Below are 24,727 nucleotides of genomic sequence, written 5' to 3' on the forward strand. Positions count from 1 at the left end.
ATTCAAACAGTTTTAGAAACTTTAGGGTGTTTTCTATCCAAATCTACTAATTATATGCATATTCTAGTTTCTGGGCAGGTGTAATAACCAGATTAAATCGGGTACGTTTTTTATCCGACCGTGAAAATACTGCCCCCTATCCTAAACAGGTTTTAAGGCTTTGAAGGCGTGGAGACATTGGCTTGAGGGGGCTAAATACCCTTTCCTCATCTGGACTGAACACCGCAACCTGGAGTACATCCAGGCAGCTACGAGACTGAATCCTCATCAGGCAAGGTGGGCCATGTTCTTTACGCGTTTTGTGTTTACCATGTCCTACAGACCAGGTTCCCAGAATGTTAAGGCAGACGCACTGTCCCGGCTGTATTACACAGAGGAGCGGCCCATGGATCAGACTCCCATTCTCGCGGCCTCCTGCCTGGTAGTGCCGGTCGTGTGGGAGCTGTACACGGACATTGAGCGGGCGTTGCGTACTGAACCCGCTCCACTCCATTGTCCCGTCGGACTTCAGTACGTTCCATCTGCTGTCCCTGACCAGTTGATCTATTGGGCCCACACATCACCCTCCTCTGGTCATCCGGGGATTGGTCAGATGGTGCGCTGTCTGTCTGGGAAGTACTGGTGGCCCACCTTGGCTCGGGACGTGAGGGTTTATGTTTCCTCCTGCTCGGTGTGCGCCCAGTGTAAGGCTCCTAGACACCTGCCCAGAGGTAAGCTTCATCCCTTACCCGTTCCACAACGGCCTTGGTCACACCTGTCGGTTGATTTTCTAACGGATCTTCCTACCCCACAGGGGAACACCACGATCTTGGTCGTTGTGGATCGTTTCTCTAAGTCCTGTCGTCTCCTCCCTCTGCCCGGTCTCCCTACGGCCCTATAAACTGCGGAGGCCCTGTTTACACACGTCTTCCGGCACTACGGGGTGCCTGAGGATATAGTATCTGATCGGGGTCTCCAGTTCACTTCGAGAGTCTGGAGATCGTTCATGGAACGTTTGGGGGTCTCGATCAGCCTTACTTCGGGTTTCCACCCCGAGAGTAATGGGCAGGTGGAGAGAGTGAACCAGGATGTGGGCAAGTTTCTGCGGTCCTATTGCCAGGACGGGCCGGGGGAGTGGGCGGCGTTCGTGCCCTGGGCAGAGATGGCGCAGAACTCGCTCTGCCACTCCTCCACTAACCTCTCCCCCTGTCAGTGTGTATTGGGGTACCAGCCGGTCCTGGCACCGTGGCATCGAAGTCAGACCGAGGCTCCTGCGGTGGACTAGTGGTTCAGACGCACGGAGGAGACCTGGGAAGCCGCCCATGTTCACATCCAGCAGACCGTGCTGTGCCAAAAGACCAGCGCGGACCGTCATCGCAGTGAGGCCCCGGTGTTCGCACCAGGGGACAGGGTCTGGCTCTCGACTCACAGTTTGTGGGGTCATTCAAATTCCTGAGGAGAGTGAAAGAGGTATGTTATAGGTTACAGCTTCCCCCCGATTACCATATTAACCCCTCGTTCAATGTGTCTCTCCTCAGGCCGGTGGTGGCTGGTCCGCTCCAGGGGTCTGTGGTACGGGAGGTTCCTCCGCCCCCTCTGAACATCGAGGGGGCCCCAGCGTACTCCGTCATTTCCATCCTGGATTCAAGGCATCGGGTGGGGGGCCTTCAGTACCTCGTGGAGTGGGAGGGGTATGGTCCGGAGGAGAGGTGCTGGGTTCCGTGGCGGATGTATTAGACCCTGAACTACTGCGTGAGATCCACCGTTGCTGGCCGGATCGCCCTGCGCCTCGACCTCCGGTTCGTCCCCGAGGCTGGTGTCAACGCACCGCTGGAGCCGCGCGTCGGGGGGGGGGGTACTGTCACGACTTCCACCAAAGTCGGCTCCTCTCCTTGTTCGGGCGGCGTTCGGCGGTCGACGTCACTGGCTTTCTAGCCATGGCCGCTCCATTTTTCATGAATCCATTTGTTTTGTCTTGTTTCCTGCACACCTGGTTTTCGTTCCCCAATCAATTCATATGTACTTACTCCTCTGTTCCCCATCATGTTTTTGTGTAGGATTGTTTGTGTTAATATTTCAGATTTGAATACCACAGAAGTAGACCAAGATGTAATACCCTCTAACTTTTTGTCTAAATTGTTAGAAAAGTGGTCAAAGTAGATCATTTGTTTCGAAAGATGTATTTTTGCATTGACAGTGAATGGCAGTTGGAAGTGATGATGTCACAATGGGGAGCTTTAGAATGTTGAGGAAAATGCCATGAAAGTGAATGAAGATCGATTATAATGTAAAGTATGAAATATATAAAAAAGTTGAACTCCAGACCAGTCTATACGTTTTAAAGTTCATGGCCACTGTCACACTGGAGAAGTGTTCTCTTCACGGATTAATCCCAGTTTCAACTGTACTGGGCAGAAGGCAGACAGCGTGTATGGCATCCTGTGGGCGAGCGGTTTGATGATTTCAATGTTGTGAAGAGTGCCCCATGTGGGATTATGTGGGATTATGGTACGGGCAGTAGTTGAATCAGGTGTGCTAGTTCAAGACTACGTCATTATTGTGAAACGTCTGGAGGTCCTCAAGGAAAGATTTGAGGAACACAGCAGTATGGATAGCCTTAATCAGCGCTTTTTGCTCTAGGGATAGGTCACTCATTGTAAGAGGACATTTCGTCTTTGCATAAACAAGAAAACTATATTTCTCCACAGCCTAATATGTGAGACTAAATTATTCTCCCAACTTGTGCAGTTATCTTATCTGACGCTAGGTGGCATAAACACACGGTGTGAAATATACCAAGATGACAGAGAACATGTTCAATGTCAAATCAAATGTATTTGTCACATGCGCCGAATACAACAGGTGTTGAATACAACCTTACAGTGAAATGCTTACTTACCAGCCCTTAACCAACAATGTAGTTCTATACTCAATATTGGACACCTTTATACTTCCTTGTATGCCAATGTTTCACATGATCAATATTAATGTTCTACATGCCATTGTATCTAAACATGCCTTTTACAAACTACGTTGTAATCTTTCAGAAGTTACATTATCTTTGTTCAAATACATCTCATACAACCAATGACCAATAGGCAGTAAAACAATAATTAATAGGTCAAATGTAGACACTGCACACTGTCCTGGGTCTTTGCTTTAATCGATGAAGACCTATCCAAAATTATAATCATTAGACCAAAAATATCTAAAAGAAATAAAAATGAGACAGGCATTGTTATCTGTTATCATCCACGTGAACTCTGGATCTACTGCCCGTCATTCTGTTGACCTTTCATCAGTGGTGGAAAAGTACTCAATTCTCATACTTGAATAAAAGTAAAGATACCTTAATAGAAAATGACTCAAGTAAAAGTCAGTCACCCAGTAAAATACTACTTGAGTGAAAGTCTAAAAGTATTTGGTTTTAAATATACTTAAATATCAAAAGTAAATGTAGTTGCTAATATACCAAAAGTAAAAGTACAAATCATTTAAAATTCCTTATATTAAGCAAACCAGATGGCACAATTTTCTTGTTTTTTTTATTTACGGATAGCCAGGGTCACAATCCAACCCTTCAGACATTATTTGTGTTTAGTGAGTCTGCCAGATCAGAGGCAGTAGGGATGACCAGGGATGTTCTCTTGATAAGTATGCGAATTGGACCATTTTCTGTCCTGCTATGCATTCAAAATGTAACGAGTACTTTAGGGTGTCAGGGAAAATGTATGGAGTAAAAAGTATATCATTTTCTTTAGGAATGTGGTGAAGTAAAAGTAGTCAAAAATATAAATAGTAAAGTAAAGTACAGATACCGCCCAAAAATACTTAAGTAGTACTTTAAAGTATTTTTACTTAAGTACTTTACACAATTGCCTTTCATTGAACCTGACCTTTAACCTTCTGGCTGGGGTCTGTTCCCCTCCCTCTGTGACCTCACTGGAGTGCCGCGCTGCCTCAGAAAGGTCTTCTCTGTAACCAGAGTAGGTTGACCGAAAGGTCAAGGGGTGTGGTGGTCTCAAACCCCTCAGGACACTGAGCTATATTTAACCTCTGGGTAGACACTTACCTCTTAAGAACTGCACTAGGAGGGGAGTAGAGGGGTGCAAGAGGATAAGGTTCACCATGAGATTAGCCATGACATTCATGTTACTGACTCCAGCCCGCTAGTTCAGATACAGTACAGAGTAACCCACCCTTGTAAACCGGTTGGGGAACCCTGGTTGACAAGAAAGAAAGAGAACATAAAACAATTCCACAACTTAAGTCAGTTTTCATATTTATGTTGTAATTTAGTAAGTATAAGACTGTTAGGTGGATTACTATGACACTGTTACTTTTGTGAAGAAAATAACCTCCCTATCCTTCAATGGCTGACCATCACCTGTAGTCCTTATGCAGTTCTAGGTAACCCCTATCAAGGCTGGTCTCATAGACCAGACGTAACATAGTAAATGAAAATCTGGGATGCTTGGTATGGTTACATAAGACCGAAGGTAGCGGTAGCCACCTAGCTAATGTTAGCCACAACAACTTGGAATTCGTAACATATCACACAAAATTGATGATGGACATCCATAAATGAATACATATGGTGAAACTTTTGACTGGTACTGTAAATGCATGTCTTTTAGGAAATGACTAGGGTTCAACTAGTAGGACCATGCTTTCTCAGAGCAGGGCCGCGTTCATGTTGACACGAAACCATTTGGAAACCTTTGGAGGTACAATCTGAACTTCTTTCTGTTTTTTTCTCAATGCCGACTGAGGTGAGCAGGCGACCTTGGATTGTGCTCCCAGTCCCCCTTGCTTATCTCAACTGTTCTGTCAATATTGATCCAATTGGCATCTTGAACAATCAACAGTTTTGGCTGTTCAGGATGATCCTTCAGTCTGACTTGACCTGCGGCTTGTTTATTATGACACTCAACCGAAGACGTTTTCAAACTTTTCGCAACAGAGGAGGAAAATGTTTCTTACTGGACAAGCACTGGTAGTCCCTCCCTGTTAATCTGTTTGTTGCCCAATGAGCAGAACCCTTATGGTCACTGTCGATCATGTCAGTTTTTTCATAAAAGAATCCCCTCAGCCCTTGTGTAAGGTGTCGCTCTACTACCTGCATCAAAAGGAACATTTTAGTTTTTTTACTGCTTCTGCTTCGCATGTTTTTTATTATTCTTTTCCTGTCCACTTCAAGTTCTCAGCTGTTCTAATAAAGTTACACTACCGTTCAAAAGTTTGGGGTCACTTAGAAATGTCCTTGATTTGGAAAGAAAAGCATTTTTTTTGTCCATTAAAATAACAGCAAATTGATAAGAAATACAGTGTAGACATTGTTAATGTTGTAAATTACTATTGTAGCTGGAAACGGCTGATTTCGAATGGAATATCAACACAGAGGCCCATTATCAGCAACCACACCTGTGTTCCAATGGCATGTTGTTAGCTAATAAAAGTTTATCATTTTAAAAGAATAATTGATCATTAGAAAACCCTTTTGCAATTATGTTAGCAAAGCTGAAAACTGTTGTGCTGTTTAAAGAAGCAATATAACTGGCCTTCTTTAGACTGGTTGAGTATCCGGAGCATCAGCATTTGTGGGTTCGATTACAGGCTCAAAATGGCCAGAAACAAAGAATGTTCTTCTGCAACTCATCAGTCTATTCTTGTTCTGAGAAATTAAGGCTATTCCATGCGAGAAATTGCCAAGAAACTGAAGATCTCGTACATTGTTGTGTACTACTCCCTTCACAGAACAGCGCAAACTGGCTCTAACCAGAATAGAAAGAGGAGTGGGAGGACCCGGTGCACAACTGAGCAAGAGGACAAGTACATTAGAGTGTCTAGTTTGAGAAACAGACACTTCACAAGTCCTCAACTGGCAAATAGTACCCGCAAAACACCAGTCTCAACATCAATAGTGAAAAGGCGACTCTGGGATGCTGGCCTTCTAGGCAGAGTTCCTCTGTCCAGTGTCTGTGTTCTTTTTCCCATCTTAATCTTTTATATTTATTGGCCAGTCTGAGATATGGCCTTTTCTTTGCAACTCTGCCTAGAAGAATCAGTTGAATCAGCTGCAATTCTAACACGTAAACACAAAACTCCCATACAGGCATGGTATAGCTCACACGTGCACGGACACACAGAGAGTGACAAAAGAGAGGCTTGTTTCATCCTGGTAGTTTTATTTGGTTGGTGGTGAAGAAAATCGGATCATATGTACATCCAGCTGCCTTGACAAGCACAGTACAGCGCCGTAGTTCCAGTTCAGCGCATAATAACTATATAGGCCTTTATCGCAGTACCATCACAGCGGAGTTTGGGCCACATGGAGAGACCGATTTTAAGAAATCATCATTAATGGTGACAAAACTGAGCAGACATTTAGGGTGCACAGAACACTGGCGACAAGCAGGATTGTCACCAACAGTTACTTACAGGTCAGGTTTTAACTCTAAACATAACATTGGAAAGTGCCATCAGATTTTTTTTTATGTGAGCGCCCAGACAATTCCAATAAGTTCTCTGTTTATAACGCTTTTTATTTTTGACATACAAAACAGCAGGTACGGTGCAATTGGCAGTGTGTTCAAACCCAGTGCCTTTCTTCAGACCTGGTCCTAGTCTTACTTTCTACCGATACCAAACAAAGTCACCTTTCATTGAGAGAGACTCGCATCCGTGCACTTACGGTTAGTTTTGCAACTGAATGGCTCTGGCCAACTCTCGCACACAAAGAGCGTAATGGTGGAAATCAACCTGCTCACAATTTCAATCACTTTCTAAAACATTAACAGCAAAAGAGTGTGAAGAAGATGAGAAACATCGATGACATAGTACAAGCCAAGACATTAATATCTAGAAACAGCAAAATTACCCCTCCAAATTCGACATCATACTATATACTTCTCCCACTCAAAATAATATTTTTTTCGGAGGCCAAAACGAGCTCCCATTGGCTTTTCAACTAAGCTACTGTACATAATTGATCCTGCCTAAAAGACTTCATTTGTACCATCAATAGTTAGAATATAGGGGAGAACAAGGCCGGGTATACAGAAGGTGGGATTGGGGGTTGGGGATGTTACAGAAGGGCACACAGGACTCTTTACAAGGTGAGCTCTTTCTGTACGCCCCATAGGGTCTCGGCGCTGTTGCTCAGCTGCTTCTCCTCCTCGGGCTTCAGAGTCATGTGGATGACGTCGGTCAGACCGCTGTTTCCCAGCACGCAGGGCACGCTGAGAAACACCTCCTCCTTCACACCGTGCATTCCCTGAGATAGGGAGGGGGATGGATGGAGGCAAAGAGAGAAACTGGTTAGGGGCCGAACACAGCTGGAGTGTTGGTTTGGGTGGGGTGGGCGGAGGGGCATGTGTGTACATGAGAGGTAGGCGTGGGGGGTAGGGGGGTGGGGGTGCGTATTAGCATGTGTGTGCCAACTTAATCCTTACATCTTCAGTCTTAACAAGCATCTGTTACAGTACATGCTTTGGCATATATATAGATTGCATGTCGGTTTGAGACTATAAAAAAAATATTCAAAGAAAGACTTTACTCCTAGTCTACAACCACAGACAATGAGGAGGACGCAACATTGCATCTGTCCCATTATGGCAGATGGACTCCCAGCATATGGTCTTCTTACCTTGACCAGGGTGGACACAGGGTGGACTTTGTGGAGGTTCTTCAGGATGCTCTCAACCAGGTCAGCGACGGACATGCCGATAGCCCAGGAGGTGTAACCCTTCAGCTTGATGACCTCATAGGCACTATATGACATAGAGTGAAACGAGGGGAGGAGTTAGAGGGGAACATCCAAGATACAAACATACACTACATGACCAGAAGTATGTGGACACCTGCTCATCGAACATTTCATTCCAAAATCATGGCCATTAATATGGAGTTGGTCCTCCCTTTGCTGCAATAAAAGCCTCCACTCTTCTAGGAAGGCTTCCACTAGATGTCGGAACATTGCTGCGGGGACTTGCTTCCATTCAGCCACAAGAGCATTAGTGATGTCGAGCACTGATGTTGGGTGATTACACCTGGGTCACAGTAGACGTTCCAGTTCATCCCAAAGGGGTTTGATGGGGTTGAGGTCAGGGCTCTATGCAGGCTAGTCAAGTTCTTCCACACCGATCTCGACATACCATTGCTGTATGGACCTCACTTTGTGCACGGCGGCCTTCCCAAACTGTTGCCACAAAGTTGGAAGCACAGAATTGTCTAGAATGTCGCTGTATGCTGTAGCATTAACATTTCCCTTCACTGGAACTAAGGGGCCTAGCCTGAAACATGAAAAACATCCCCAGACCATTATTCCTCCTCCAACAAACTTTGCAGTTGGCACTATGCATTTGGGCAGGTAGCATTCTCCTGGCATCCGCCAAACCCAATTTTGTCTGTTGGACTCAGTTCTTGTCAGACAGTTCTTGACTTTGCTTCCAGAGGCAGTTTGAAACTCGGTAGTGAGTGTTGCAACCGAGGACAGAACATGTTTTACGCACTACGAACTTCAGCCCTCAGTGGTCCCGTTCTGTGAGCTTGTGTGGCCTACCACTTTGTGGCTGAGCCATGTTGCTCCTAGACGTTTCCACTTCACAATAACAGCACTTACAGTTGATCGTGGCAGCTCTAGCAGGGCAGAAATTTGAAGAACTGACTTGTTGGAAAGGTGGCATCCTATGACGGTTCCACATTGAAAGTCACTGAGCTCTGTTTGTCTATGGAGATTGGATGGCTGTGTGCTCGATGTGGCTGAAATAGTCGAATCCACTAATTTGAACGGGAGTCCACATACTTTTGTATATATAGTGTATATTACATATACAAATACCTTTAAACACATCTATATAACCTATATATATAACATATGTGTAACCTTCCTAACACCTTTATACACACACCTTAAACCTACACTTCTAACATAACACCTTTGTACACACCTCTTTAACCTATAAGATAGGTATAACTTTTATAAAACATTTAAAACAACCATCAAATTTTTTAGGAAATATGGGTAGTTTTTCCTGTTGTAAATGCTAAAAACCATTAGTGGAAAATATACACTAAGTATAGCAAACATTAGGAACACTTTCCTAATATTGAGTTGCACCCCCATTCTTTTGGTCGGGGCATGGACTCTACAAGGTGTCGAAAGCATTAAACACAGGGATGCTGGCCCATGTTGAACCAATGCTTCCCACCCACAGTTGTGTCAAGTTGGCTGGATGTCCGTTGGGTGGTGGACCATTCTTGATACTGTTGGGTTCTGAGAATATTAAATATACTTATTCATGTCACTGAGGGAGAGAGGTTAATGTATAACGTTTACATTATGTCAGGATATGTTATTGTTAGCCATCAGGGATCCTATTGGAGGGAGCCTCTGGGAGGAGAAGAGACACAGTCTGGTACCAGTCACCATGACAGCCGTGAGTTGGGGAGGAGTGAGGACTTTGAGGCAGAGGTCAGGTCAGATGAAGTGAGGAAGAACAGATATCACTAAGGTTATGTCTAGCAACAGAGATGCATTGGCTGTTCAGATGTGTAGGAGGAGAGGGTTAAATATCAGTGCTTAGGCCTCCCGGGTGGCGCAGTGGTCCAAGGCACTGCATCGCAGCGCTAGCTGTGCTACCAGAGATTCTGGGTTCGAGCCCAGGCTCTTTCGCAGCCGGCCGTGACCAGGAGGCCCATGGGGCGGCGACACAATTGCGTCGTCCGGGTTAGGGAGGGTTTGACCGGCAGGGATATCCTTGTCTCATCAGGCACTAGCGACTCCTGTGGCGGTCTGGGCGCAGTGCACGCTGACCAGGTCGCTAGGTGTATGGTGTTTCCTCCGACACATTGGTGCGGCTGGCTTCCGGGTTAGATGTGTGTTGTGTCAAGAAGCAGTGTGGCTTGGTTGGGTTGTGTTTCGGAGGACGCATGACTCTCGAACTTCGCCTCTCCCGAGTCTGTACGGGAGTTGCAGCGATGAGACAAGACAGTAACTACTACCAATTGGATACCATGAAAAAGGGGGTAATAAAAAAAAAAAATATCAGTGCTTGTGTGAATATGTTTTTGTCGGTTCAGCTGTTCGACCCTCTGGGAATGAATAAACTTGGTTTAAGCTTTCATAGTGTCCGTTGAGTTCTTACTCTGATAATTGGAACCTAACAATACAGACGGGAGACTGTTGAGCGTGTAAAACCCAGCAGTGTTGCAGTTCTTGACACAAACCAGTGTGCCTGACGTTTTTTTTTCTCACCCATTCACCCTTTGAATGGCACACATACACATAGACATGATTGAAGTGACATCAATAAGGATCATAGCTTTCACCTGGTCAGTCTATGTCATGGAAAGAGCAGTGTAGCGTTCTGGAAGTTTTGTATATTTAGTCTATTTTGAAAACAGCAGGGACAAATGCCATTAATGTAGTTATAAAGTGGGTTGTGAATTACTTGTAAAAACATGTAATTAACGGTAATGCCATTACAGTCTACAGCATTCCATAACAACAAGTAAAAGGCTTTAGTCATTGGCATAGTCAGTGCTTACTGTGTTAGTCCAGCATGTTTTCCAAATTCTTTCCTCATTACTCCAAACTCCATTAGATTTTTTTAGGCCTGTAGTAATTTAACTCTATCTTAACCATTGTGTTAATGATTTATACAGTATAGACTGATTCATTTGGAGTTCAACTCTATGGATCACTTTCCAGATTAAGCCGAATCCTGGACTAAAAATCTATTCCAACGGAGATTCAACATTGAGTATGCTTTTTAGCCCAGGACTAGGCTGTGTCCATGAAACTGGCCCTAAAAGCAGAGTATTTCCAAGTATGACAAACTACAAGTTCACTACATCAGGTTTCTAATTTTATAAATAATACAGTCGTGGTCAAAAGTTTTGAGAATGACACAAATATTAATTTTCACAAAGTCTGCAGCCTCTTTTGTATGATGGCAATTTGTATATACTCCAGAATGTCATGAAGAGTGATCAGATGAATTGCAATTAATTGCAAAGTCCCTCTTTGCCATGCAAATGAAATTAATCACCAAAAAACATTTCCACTGCATTTCAGCCCTGCCAAAAAAGGACCAGCTGACATCATGTCAGTGATTCTCTCGTTAACACAGGCATGAGTGTTAACGAGGACAAGGCTGGAGATCACTCTGTCATGCTGATTGAGTTCAAATAACAGACTGGAAGCTTCAAAAGGAGGGTGGTGCTTGGAATCATTGTTCTTCCTCTGTCAACCATGGTTACCTGCAAGGAAACACGTGCCGTCATCATTGCTTTACACAAAAGGGGCTTCACAGGCAAGGATATTGCTTCCAGTAAGATTGCACCTAAATCAACCATTTATAGGATCATCAAGAACTTCAAGGAGAGCGGTTCAATTGTTGTGAAGAAGGCTTCAGGGCGCCCAAGAAAGTCCAGCAAGCGCCAGCAACGTCTCCTAAAATTGATTCAGCTGCGGGATCGGGGCACCACCAGTACAGAGCTTACTCAGGAATGGCAGCAGGCAGGTGTGAGTGCATCTGCATGCACAGTGAGGTGAAGACTTTTGGAAGATGGCCTGGTGTCAAGAAGGGCAGCAAAGAAGCCACTTCTCTCCAGGAAAAACATCAGGGACAGACTGATATTCTGCAAAAGGTACAGCGATTGGACTGCTGAGGACTGGGGTAGAGTCATTTTCTCTGATGAATCCCCTTTCCGATTGTTTGGGGCATCCGGAAAAAAGCTTGTCCAGAGAAGAAAAGGTGAGCGCTACCATCAGTCCTGTGTCATGCCAACAGTAAAGCATCCTGAGACCATTCATGTGTGGGGTTGCTTCTCAGCCAAGGGAGGGGGCTCACTCACAATTTTGCCTAAGAACACAGCCATGAATAAAGAATGGTACCAACACATCCTCCGAGAGCAACTTCTCCCAACCACCCAGGAAAAGTTTGGTGACGAACAATGCCTTTTCCAGCATGATGGAGCACCCTTCCATGAGGCAAAAGTGATAACTAAGTGGCTCGGGGAACAAAACATCGATATTTTGGGTCCATGGCCAGGAAACTCCCCAGACCTTAATCCCATTGAGAACTTGTGGTCAATCCTCAAGAGGCGGGTGTACAAACAAAAACTCACACATTCTGACAAACTCCAAGCATTGATTATGCAAGAATGGGCTGCCATCAGTCAGGATGTGGCCCAGAAGTTAATTGACAGCATCTTGAAAAAGAAGGGTCAACACTGCAAATATTTACTCTTTGCATCAACTTCATGTAATTGTCAAAAAAAGCCTTTAACACTTATGAAATGCTTGTAATTATACTTCAGTATTCCATAGTAACATCTGACAAAAATATCTAAAGATACTGAAGCAGCAAACTTTGTGAAAATTAATATTTGTGTCATTCTCAAAACTTTTGGCCACGACTGTATATTCATGTGCTACAGTAGTCTTTGAGCTCTGCTTTACCGAACAATTAGGGCTCCCGAGTGGCGCAGCGGTCTAAGGCACTGCATCTCAGTGCAAGAGGTGACACTGTTATGCCTGGTTCAAATCCAGGCTGAATCACATCTGGCTGTGATTGGGAGACCCATAGGGCAGTGCACAATTGGCCGGGTAGGCTGTCATTGTAAATAAGAATTTGTTCTTTACTGACTTGCCTGGTTAAATATTATTTTTTTATAAAACCATTGTGTTCATTAGGCATGAAACGGAAGAAAACAAGACGAAAAGGAGTGAGTACTATATGAATGGAGTACTATCTGAACTTCTCCACTAAGTAACGCATTTCCCATTGCAAACATTTTTAAAAGGGTCAGCCCTGATTAACCTGACCCTAGATAAATAAAGATAAAGTTGAATATATAGCGAATTGTGTTTATAAGACTCACCCGTCGACCACCATCTTGTGGACGTGCTTCCAGTCCTCCTTGTCTGCGTCTGTGCCCATGTCTGGGTTCAGGCCCTTCAGGGAAACACCGGCAACATTCACACCGCTCCATACGGGCACTGGAAGAAAGAGAAGAGACAGGCATCCAGTCAGTCTGTCATAGACACAGTACCAATGTACGTGAAGGTCTTCCACAATATTGTAATCAGACAGACAGGTTCCGGTGTGGAGTGTATTTGAAGCCATAGCCTACATACCGCTGGAGTCTCCGTGTTCTCCAATGATCCAGCCGTGACAGCTGGATGGGTGAAGGTGTAGCTTCTCGCCCATCAGGTGGCGGAAACGACCAGAGTCCAGGTTGGTGCCGGAACCGATGACGCGGTGACGGGGGAAACCACTCAGCTTCCAAGCCACGTAGGTTAGGATGTCAACTGTGGATTGGGGAAGAAGGGGGGTGACAAATATTAGCACAATCTGAGTTAACAAAACAAAACAAACCCTATCCTTAACCATACCACTAACATTATGCCTAACCTTAAATTATATTTTTTCTTTGAAGAAATGTTCACTGTATAGCATATATTGACTTTGCAGATTGGTCATACAGTGGGGACCGAAAGAGAGGGGAGGAGGGGTGAAGGGGTGACACATTTTATAGGAGTTGTCAGCAATAGGACCGTGGAGTTGTTAATGGTAATGTAACCTGACCCTGATCATGGAAAGCTACAGGATGAGCAGGCTTTTGTTCCAGCCCAGGACTAAAATTATTCAAACCTATCAATGACTTATTATAATGCTAGAGTAATGATCAAGTCACTAGACGATGTTAAACCGAATTACCTTCACTTTCACTTTTCTATCTAGAGTACTCTCCTTCTGTCTACCTTCCTGTTCTATTGCTCTCTCTCTTTCTCGCTCTCATCCATCCATCCATCCATACATCTCTCTCTCTCTCTCTCTCTCTCCTTCTCTCTTATGCCTCTCTCCTCTCGTACCAGGATTGGAGACGACCAGCAGGATGGCGTTGGGGCTGTACTTGACGATCTGGGGAATTATGAATTTGAAGATGTTGACGTTACGCTGCACCAGGTTCAGACGGCTCTCACCCTCTTGCTGACGAGCACCGGCTGTGACCACCACCACCTTGGAGTGGGCAGTCGTACTGTAGTCTTGAATGAGAAATAAGATGCATGTTAAACACACACAAATGCAACCTAGTGTTCCGAAGCACCCCCGCAACAAATATGTGTGTGTGGTATGTGTGTGTGTGTTTGTATGTGTGTGCCTTTGTGTGTGTGTGCCTTTGTGTGTCTGCTCAACTTGTGTGTGCATGTGTATGTTTGTGTGTGTGTGTGTGCACAACTCGTTTGTGCGTATGTGTTTCAGTGTGTGTGCATAAGTGTATGACTCTTCACTCACCCTTGTCGCCCACGATCTTGTGAGTCTTGCAGAAGAGGCTGCCATGCTGCAGGTCCATGACCTCACCCTTCAGTTTATCTTCCATCACGTCAATCAGGCACAGCTCATCGCACAGGTCCTGGTCAACACATGCAAACCAGGAATATTATGGTTCAGGAATATACTCCATATAGAAAAGTATATGGCTATACTGTACATAAGGGGCTGGTTTCCCAGGCACAAATTAGGGCAAAATCTTGGCATAAAAAGTTATTTAACCGTTGAAACTGCTTTTTAGTCGCGGACTATGGTTTATTTGTGTCCAGGGAAACTAAGCCCTGCTCCATTTTACTAATGCATTTAATGGTGGAATGATCATTATTCAGTAGTACACTTTGTAGTGTTTAACAATATAACCTATATAAAAAGTAGTTATGTCTAAAATGCATTTTCACTGTGTTTTATTTTGACAACTGACCAGGCCCATCTCACACTTAGAGGCCTAAAACCACTTCCCTCCAGTCCATTGTCTCATTGACACCAGTCTCATGCCAAATAGGCCTATTGAACAACTGGATAAAACAAGCTTCTACTGATTGGTTATAACTCAAGCCCTGGAAAAAACACACTGGCAGCCCAACAGTTACCTCCGGCTCACTCCACTCAGATCACCTCGGCAGACTTGACATGCACAGCTCTCAGCAGAGGTCTATTTCCTGTAAGTTTCCTCACTGGCTTAGTTTGCATCCCTAATGGTACTCTATTCCCTATATAGTGTACTACTGTTGACCAGGGCCCACAGGGTGTATGACAATACATTGAGTGTCCAAAATATTAGGAACACATTCCGAATATCAAGTTGCACACTCTTTTTCCCACAGAACAGCCTTAATTCGTTGGAGCATGGACTCTACAAGGTGACAAAAGCATTCCACGCGGATGTTGGCCCATGTTGAATCCAATGCTTCCTACAGTTGTGTCAAGTTGGCTGGATGTCCTTTGTGCGGTGGATCATTCTTGATACACATGGGAAAAACTGTTGAGCATGAAAAACCCAGCAGCATTGCCGTTCTTGACACACTCAAACCGGTGTGCCTAGCACCTACTACCATAACCCGTTCAAAGGCACTTAAATCTTTAATCTTGCCCATTCACCATCTGAGTGGCTTAAAAATCCTTCTTTAACCTGTCTCTTCCCCTTCATCTATACTGATTGAAGTGGATTTAACAAGTGACACCAATAAGAGATCATAGCTTTCACCTGGATTCATCTGGTCAATCTACAGTATGTCATGGAAAGAGTAGTTGTTCCTAATGTTTTGGGACACAACCTATGCCAGTCAGGAAACAAAAAATGGCCCATAGGGTTCTGGTCAAAGGTAGTACAATAGGGAATAGGTGTCATTTGGGGCGCAATAGTCAGGAGCCTTGTTTGTAACTTTATAGGTCTTTTTTCACTTTTTTAAAAATTGTTTACCCCCTTTTTCTCCCCAATTTCGTGATATCCAAAAGGAAGTTACAATCTTGTCCCATCGCCACAACTCCCGTACGAAGGTTGAAGGTCGAGAGCCGTGCGTCCTCCAAAACATGACCCTGCCAAGCCGCACTGCTTCTTGACACAATGCTCGCTGAACCCGGAAGCCAGACGCACCAATGTGTCAGAGGAAAGTAGATATGGACAAGGATATCTCTACAATTTCTCCAGAATTAAGACGTTGGTCTTCATTAAAAATCAACCCACTGGGCGCAGACGTCAGTTCAATGTCTAGTTTTGATTTACAAAAATATAAATATAAAGTGTTGGTCCCATGTTTCATGAGTGAAATAAAAGATCTCAGAAAGTTTCATAAGCACAAAAGGCTTATTTCTCACACATTTCTTTACATTCCTGTTAGTGAGCATTTCTCCTTTGCCAAGATAATCCATCCACCTGACAGGTGTGGCATATCAAGAAGCTAATTAAACAGCATGATCATTACAGAGGTGCACCTTGTGCTGGGGACAATAAAAGGTTACTCTAAAATGTGCAGTTCTGTCACATGCCAGAGATGTCTCAAGTTCTGAAGGAGCGTGCAATTGGCATGGTGACCGCAGGAATGTCCACCAGAGCTGTTGCCAGATAAGTAAATGTTAATTTCTCTACCATAAGCTGCCTTCAGGGTCATTTTAGAGAATCTGACAGTACGTCCAACCAGCCTCGAAACCGCAGACCATGTGTAACGACGCCAGCCCAGCATCTCCACATCTGGCTTCTTCACCTGCGGGATCGTCTGAGACCAGCCATCCGGACAGCTGATGAAACTGTGGGTTTGCACAACCGAAGATTGTCCTCACCAGGGTCTTGACCTGCCTGCAGTTCGACTTCAGTGGGCAAATGCTCACCTTCGATGGCCACTGGCACGCTGGAGAAGTGTGCTCTTCACAGATTAATCCCGGTTTCAACTGAACCGGGCCGATGGCAGATGCGTGAGCGAGCGGTTTGCTGATGTCAAAGTTGTGAACAGAGTGCACCATGGTGGCGGTGGGGTTATGGTATTGCCAGATATAAGCTATGGACAATAAACACAATTGCATTTTATTAATAGCAATTTGAATGCTCAGCGATAGCGTGGCAAGATCCTGAGGCCCATTGTCGTGCAGTTCATCCGCCGCCATCTCCTCATCTCTCAAGCTTGATAATGCATGGCCCCATGTCTCAAAGATCTGTACACAAATCCTGGAAGCTGGAAATGTACCAGTTCCTGCATACTCGGCAGACATGTCACCCATTGAGCATGTTTGGGATGCACTGGATCGACTTGCACGACAGCGTGTTCCCGCCAATATCCAGCAACTTTGTACAGCGATTGAGGAGGAGTGGGACAACATTCTACAGGCCACAATCAACAGTCTGATCAACTCTATGTGAAGGAGATGTGTCACGTTGCATGAGGCAAATGGTGTTCACACCAGATACTCGTTTTCTGATCCATTCCCCTACCATTTTTTAAGATGCATATCTGTATTCCCAGTCATGTGAAATCCATAGATTAGGGCCGAATGAATTTATTTCAATTAACTGAGTTCCTTATATGAACTGTCACGTAGTAAAATCTTTGAAATTGTTGCATGTTACATTTATATTTTTGTTCAGTGTACATTTGCTTGAGTTGTCAACTAATGTGAATTAAACATGAAATCAACAACAAATGTCACCACGTCATTGGATTTATTGTAGGTTCAAATGACATGGTGACCAAAAAAGATGAGACGCCCTTATGTTGATTACTTTTGCAAATCCAATCAGTATCCCCTGTCGATTCAACGCCATCACAGAGATTTTTTTGGGTCGAAATGACGTGGAAACAACTTTGATTCAACCAGTTTTTGCCCTGTGGGAAGTGCCTACTGGCACTGTGGTCGGATGCACAGTCCAATTGAAATTAGATAATGCACATAGAAATGAAGAGGCCTATTTATAAAAAGATATTGTCCCGAATGGGGAAAAAGGGTTCCCCCATTCCATGTCCAATGCCAGCGCAAAATCGAATATTTGAAAACATTGTACAGAAAGGCCAAAGACTGCAATAGCAGGAGTGGGAACGGGAGTGCCCGATATCCATTTTAGTCAGAGCTGGACGCAGTATTGGGTGACCATCCCAACACCCGTCCGTTGTTCATTCTGGACAGTGCTGTGGCAATATTGAGGGAAAGCTGCTCCGCGCTTTATCAACTTTTTTGGTAATGTGAATAGTCTAATTCCGTTGCTATATCAGATATGAAAATAATAAAGTGGTACCATGCCTTTAGATAGTATCTCTTAGATAGTACCTCTTTACTTTTTTCAAAATTTTTTGTGTTACAGCCTGAATTTGAAATGGATTAAATTAAGATTTTTGCCTACTGACCTAACCACAATACCCCATAATGTCAAATTGTTTTGACAAATGAATAACAAAATCAAATGTCTTGAGTCAATAAGTATTCAATCCCTTCGTTATGGCAAGCCTAAATAAGTTCAGGAGAAAAATCTGCTTAACAAGTCACATAATAAGACTCACTCTGTGTGCAATTATAGTGTTTAACATGATTTTTGAATTACTACCTCATCTCTGTACCCCACACATACAATTATCTGTTAGGTTCCTCAGTCGAGCAGTTCATTTCAAACACAGATTCAACCACAAAGACCATGGAGGTTTTCGGGCACCTTTTGGTAGATAGGTAAAAAAAAAAGGACCCATTGAATATGTGAAAAAAAGGAAGCCTTTACAAAATAAAAATATTCCAAAACATGCATCCTGTTTGCACAAGGCACTAAAGTAATACTGCAATAATGGCCTATGTTAAGCTTTAAGTACAAAGTATTTGTAAGGTGTTAAGCTTGTTTTAAAATATGCTTAAAATGATTAAAATACAAAAACAATTGTGATTGTTTTGAATTGTGTTTAGGAAATAAAGGTAGACATGGTTTTAAAAAGCTAGTGGTAACATTTCATTCAGCACAGAAACGTGTAGGCAGCTTAACTTACCCTATTTACCCCATACCCGGAGTAGGTTGTCCCAAAAGACCATTATGTTTTCAAAACTGTAATGTTTACATGAATTCTGATTTATTTCTAGGGATACACAACATCCTGAAATATATGTATATATATTTGTTTGAAATAATACTATATTTCCCTTGACGGAGTGATGCTGAATGTAAAAAAAATTCTCTATTTACCACACTCTCCCCTAAACTGTAGGATATGTCCAAACTGATGCGTAAAGGCACATTGCTTTCTGTATGCATGGCTACTTTTAGTTTGACACTTTGTTCCTTAATAAAGTCATAGTATTTGCTTTACATGCATTATTCTTTGAATTTTTTATCTATTCCCACTTCTACACATTTTTAATGATGAGAGTGTAAAATTATTGACAAAAATTAGTGTGCTGTTTTTTTGTCGATTTATACAGCTTGTGTCATAATGGGAGGTCCAAGGCAGGTTACATTAATTTGCATACAGGGAGGGACCAGGGATTTTGGTCACAATATGGATGCAGTGGGCAGATAAGAGACACATTTTAATACCATGTGTAGACGCAACAAATCTCGATCAGATAGTGATCGGGTCATCTTGATCGGATGATGACAACTACATCCCACTGGGCACAGTCCAATCAATGTAGTTTTCATGTTGATTCAACCAGTGTGTGCCCAGTGGGATGTTAATGCAAGGTGTATCCATGGCTAGAGTATAAAAACGGCTCTCAATGTTTCTGACACTCCCTGAGGTAGAGAGAACTGGAATCCATCAAACATTTACAGAATGTACTTCACTTATCAGCTTCACCTCATTTACCCTGTTTTCTCTGGCTGGGGGTGTATAAGACAAAGCCAGACTGAATACAGAGGGGTTAGGTTTTAGACCAGAGATCTTGGAGCCCTTGAACAGTTTCCTGTGTTATTTTCTCTAATCTTCTCTCTTACCAGTTAGAACAATGGAGGTAATGCCTGGGTCATGTTCATTAGGGCATGCAACAGATTTGTTTTTTGTATTTACATTTTTCAACAGAAAACAATGTCATATTGGACACGTACATGTAGTCCCTCTCTGTTTAGGTACGAATTCTTCCGTTTGGTGCCAAATGAACACGACTCTGAACATTGTGTCCTAGTCATGTCTGTCTAACTTCTTATGTTCATTCATTTTCATGCACTTTACCTAAACACCCCTTACCTCTGTCCTCGATCTCCCTCATTCCCACTACCTATTACCCCCCCTGCCGCCGCTGCCACAATTCACACTGTAACACCTAATACCCCTGTCACTCTGGTTAAAAGTCTTACACCCTTTCATTCCACCACTCCCCTAATCTCTTATTCTGCAATTACTGCATCCAAAATACCACAGTCGACAACAGTTACTGCACTTTTACTGCAGTTTAAAAACTGCAATCTTTTTTTGTAAGGGGGTCCCCCCACCCCCTCTATCAGTCTCACCTTGAGCAGGACGCTGACTGCGGAGGCCATGCCAACCATGCCGACGCCAACAACTGTCACCTTGCTCCGGGAGCCAACAGGCTCACCAGCCAACACATGGGTGATCAGCTTCTCCTTGGTAGTCATCTGAAAGACAGACAGACCCAGAGACCCAGAGAAACCCATAGAAAGACAGAGAGACAAAGACAAAAGGGGGGAGAGAGAGAGAGAGAGAGAGAGACAGGGTCAGAGACCTACTGTATCCTGATTCCATTTGTTTTCCCTAGTACATCATCGCAGAGAGCAAGAATGAATAGAAGGCCAAAGAGTCGACTCTCAAAACAATTAATGAATTGGTATATATCATTCACCTCTCCACCATGCTAGCTGATGTGTGGTAAGGATTCTGGCATCCACACATTGTTAGTGGATGAGGTGTTTCCCCCTTATTTTGTAAAGCACTTTCAGCACCTTAGTTGGTAGAAAGGTGCTATATAAATCCAATCAGTTATGATTATTATTTATTATATGTCCAGTGTTTCTGTCAGCTCAGAGGCCGCAATGAAGTGAATATTAAATTACAGTTTTTAAATGAAAGTATGAGCATTATTATCTTGTCTATATGGAGTTACCATCCCCATTCCCCAAATTTTTTTGTAATATGGCATTTTAACTAAATTACTTTCCTTTTATCATATTCAAATGATATCAAAATGTATTGGTTGCTAACAGCTAGTTATATCATCCCACTCTGCAGCCCAGCATAAAATCTTTATCTGCTATTTGACCAGCAACACTGGGTCTCCATAGCAATGCCTATCTCTCTCCCGCACCCTTCTGCTCCTGCCTCCGGTTGCCCTGCCTAACTGACCACAAACTATTATGGAGAGGCAATGGTGTCATGACATGGGCGCTATTTATACTTCCTGGTTCGGGGAGAACGATGGTAAAGGGCCTGTTTAGAATATGACATTGAATTGATGACACTGCTACAACAGCATTCAGCTATTTTAGGCTCCAAATTTCCACCCTGTTAGGATCTTGTATTCATTATTGGTTGTTCCACCATGTTTTTTTGCTTAATACCTTGTTGTGCTTCATTCCATCCTGTTAGGTCAGTATTTAAAAATAATAATTGAACAATACCATAAAATGTTATGTATATTTTTGTGGTAACCTGCAGAGATAGAAGGGGTCAACTAAACATTCTATTGATATTGAATCTTATATTGAAAAATAGGGTGCAAATAAAGCGCTGGTTCTGAAAATAACACACATTTTACTCATTAATCTTTGTTTCATAATTATTTGAAGAAAACAAAAGAATGTGATAGAATAAAGGACAATCTAAATCTAGATATATATGTGTGTTAACACTTTCAGATATACGTGTATGTCCCTAACATGGTGGAAATATATCATGGTCCATGTGTGAACAATCTGCCTATAATTATTTAAGGGATAATCAACGAGAGGCTATGCGTTCTCTGCAGAATAATGAACGGTGTGGAAGGTGTGCTCCACGACGCTCTAGCGAAGTGGAACTAACCTTCCACGGAGTTGCATAGCCTCTCGTTGATTACCCCTTAAAGATTCGCTAGTTTAGCTAACCAAACCATCAGTCTTAGCTTTCTATTATGAGAATCTAATTCAACAATGCCAATAATGTTTTCAATTTTACTTTTGCTTTCAAAAGCAGCTGAATAGAACATGTAAGAATGAACTATAGCCATTGAATTCTACCATGCTGATATAGCGTGCATTATAGGGAAATAGAATGCCCTTCAAACCAATCAGAAACAAGTATTCAACAATGCCTGGTATAATTAAGCAATAAGCCCCACGGGACATGGTATATGGCCAATATACCACAGCTAAGGACTGCTTGAGCTTGACCACTAAAAGTGCTAGAATACCCCACAAAAATGAAATAGGTACTTTCCTCCCCAAATGTTATGAGGTCCAAAAGGCACGCAAAGTAGGAATGACCCATCCCATTGCTTGATCACAAAATCTGATGTCTCACCTTGAAGGTTTAGTGAAAGTGATGTGGAAACAGCAACTGAGAAGTGAGTTGGAATGTCTTCGGCTGGCCTCTTCTTCCCTGGCTGGATGCAGCTTTTCTGCAGCAATGGAGCACATGGGGGAGGTCCACGGTATTTAAATAGCTTAGGGGTGCCCGGTAGACATTGCGTGATTACATATGAATCATACCAGACCTGTCAGTGTTAAATGTCACGTCCATGCAGAGCAAATGTAATTGCTGTGCTCTTGGATGCGATAGTGCGCGCCACGGTCGGTTAATGTGTCTCTGCATAGGCTATTCTGTGCTATTGCCCAAGTGCATCATCAGAGGAATCCCTCCAGTAGCCCTACTCTACTCTAGAACGGTAGCCTTTTTATATAGTGTGAGGATATCATTTTGGGTCCATCTTAGTTTCTATTTCATCACACTGAAACCCGGTCACATCACATAAACAGAAAAATGGCACCAAACAAGATATCCCAGAATGGCTCATACACATCATGTAGGCTACACATCTTGTGTGGTCAGTGTTGGCTTTATTGCATTGTTGCTCCAGTGTTCTAACAGGGCTGTTGCTGCTGTAAACATCTAACACTATAACTTGATCAGGGTTGGGGTGTAACTGATTACATGTAATCACATGTAATCAGTTACATGTAATTGAATTACACAAAAACTTTAACTGTAATCATTGCCCATAGGGGGCACGTGCCCCCTCAGATTTGTCCAGTTCAATGTATTTATTTTAAAATCTTGTTGCTGTTTCTCTGTAATATTAATAGCCACCTAGCAAAATTAATGAAGTTGGTTTAAGCTAGCCCAGATAGGTTCCCAATCTCTCAACCTCATTTCAAGATATCAATCAAGTTAGTGTAGCTAGCTTGTCTGACTGGCATGCCTACTGGCAAATTTGGTAGACTTTATAAAAGCAAACAATAACTGAATGTACTGAATAAGATTCCTTTCAATCTTTTACCCAGATTTTAGCAGAGATGCAAAGAAGCATATTTAGTCTCTTAAAAAAAAAATTCAGGAGGATACAAACAGCTCACCTGGTATGCTTACATATGCAGAAAAATTGCCATTTTTTTACATAAAATTAAGCATAATGAATATGGCTCTAGATTGCAGGAAAAAACTGTTTCAGGTGTTTAAAAAAATGCAAAAGTCTCCAACTGGCAGCCATGTAATCAGTTATGTTACCAGCAGCAGTTATGTTACCAGATCTGTAATCAGATTACAGATCTTGCAATACTTTTAAATTCAGAAAGGATGTTTGCGAAAAAAATACATTATGATGCATTTCTGTTTTCTCAATGACATTCAATTCAGTATGGAAAAAGGCGCAAGTCTAAGTTTGCTCCACCTGAGTGAGTCTGACCACAACTCAGAGAGCACTATGATGACACATAAAATGCGTTTGATGGATCGTTTTTGTATTCTTCTACATCTTCTTAAGCAGAAAGTAATAAGATTACATTGCTGAGTTTCGGTAGTCCAAAAGTTAGGTTACTGATTCAAATTTATGGCAGGTAACTAGTAATTGTAAAAGATTACATTTAGAAAGCCTACAACCCACTGCCCCACGTGATAAAATGGTTAGAAAAGAGCAATAGCCGTGGCAGAATCCCAATAGTTATAATAACAACACTATACATGGAATGTGCTGTACTTCCTTCTCTCATTATAATGTTTGTATGGGGGCTAATGACATGAGAGGTTTAGGATAACTGATTGTGTGGGGGACACCTCATCTGCCACCTGTGATTCATAGCCCGCATCCTCCTTAAAGGGATGTGACTGAGTATAATCTAACTCAATGTCTCCCCCTTGTGACTTTTGCTTACAAATGCAGTTGACTTCATTGAGGATGGTTACATGCACACAATAATATGATTATTGTGAGTTGTCAGATGAATATAATAGTTTGATTTAAACGTTTACATGCTTTGCAAAAATAATGATTTATTATATTCCTATTTACATGGACACATCTGATATCAGGTTACCTGATGATGGGACTGATAAATGCAGAAAATCGGCAATCAAAATAAACGTTCTACCTCAGTGACCATGTTGTTTTTGGGAAGCCTTTTTGATCAAGTTTGTATTTTAACATTATTTCTAAGATGCATTCTTTCAGTTTTTCCGAACTCACTTCACTCGCGTAAAAGAGGGAAGCTCGTGTTGCTGGTGCTAGCACATGCACAGAAATACACAGCTGGAAATGTTTACATGTCCTAATAATTCGAAAGATTGCTCAGAAAACCTGGCAGTGGTGGAAAAGCACCCAATTGTCATACTTGAGTAAAATTAAAGATACTTAAATAGAAAATCACTCAAGTAAAAGTGAAATTCACCCAGTAAAATACTACTTGAGTAAAAGTCTAAAAGTACACTCTAAAAATAAAAGATTCCTGGAGTATCCTTTAGAGGTTCTTCAAATTGAAACTGTGGGGGAACACCTATAAGTTGTTCGAAGAACCA

At 42.8% G+C, this 24,727-nt stretch overlaps 1 protein-coding gene across 1 annotated transcript; it reads right to left on the reverse strand.

Annotated features, from left to right (window-relative positions):
* Positions 1-6,146: 6,146 nt before the first annotated feature.
* On the reverse strand, positions 6,147-22,359 carry LOC115152410 (L-lactate dehydrogenase A chain). The gene is made up of 8 exons (XM_029697264.1): positions 22,241-22,359; positions 20,236-20,361; positions 14,289-14,406; positions 13,865-14,038; positions 13,127-13,300; positions 12,871-12,988; positions 7,628-7,751; positions 6,147-7,255 (listed from the first exon to the last, which is right to left on the reverse strand). Exons 2-8 carry the CDS (start codon positions 20,359-20,361, stop codon positions 7,091-7,093), a joined length of 999 nt encoding a protein of 332 aa, XP_029553124.1. The 5' UTR covers positions 22,241-22,359; the 3' UTR covers positions 6,147-7,090.
* Positions 22,360-24,727: the final 2,368 nt, after the last annotated feature.

The sequence above is a fragment of the Salmo trutta genome, chromosome 17 (assembly GCF_901001165.1).
Source record: "Salmo trutta chromosome 17, fSalTru1.1, whole genome shotgun sequence".
Classification (NCBI taxonomy): Eukaryota; Metazoa; Chordata; class Actinopteri; order Salmoniformes; family Salmonidae; genus Salmo; species Salmo trutta.

Excerpts from the sequence above, each read along its gene's own strand:
- LOC115152410 (XM_029697264.1), bottom strand. The coding sequence starts at position 20,361 with ATGACTACCAAGGAGAAGCTGATCACCCATGTGTTGGCTGGTGAGCCT. Across the intron at positions 12,989-13,126 it reads AGAACACGGAGACTCCAGCG|TGCCCGTATGGAGCGGTGTG; the intron begins GTATGTAGGCTA and ends TCTTTCTTCCAG. Across the intron at positions 7,256-7,627 it reads CTGTGTCCACCCTGGTCAAG|GGAATGCACGGTGTGAAGGA; the intron begins GTAAGAAGACCA and ends TCCCTATCTCAG.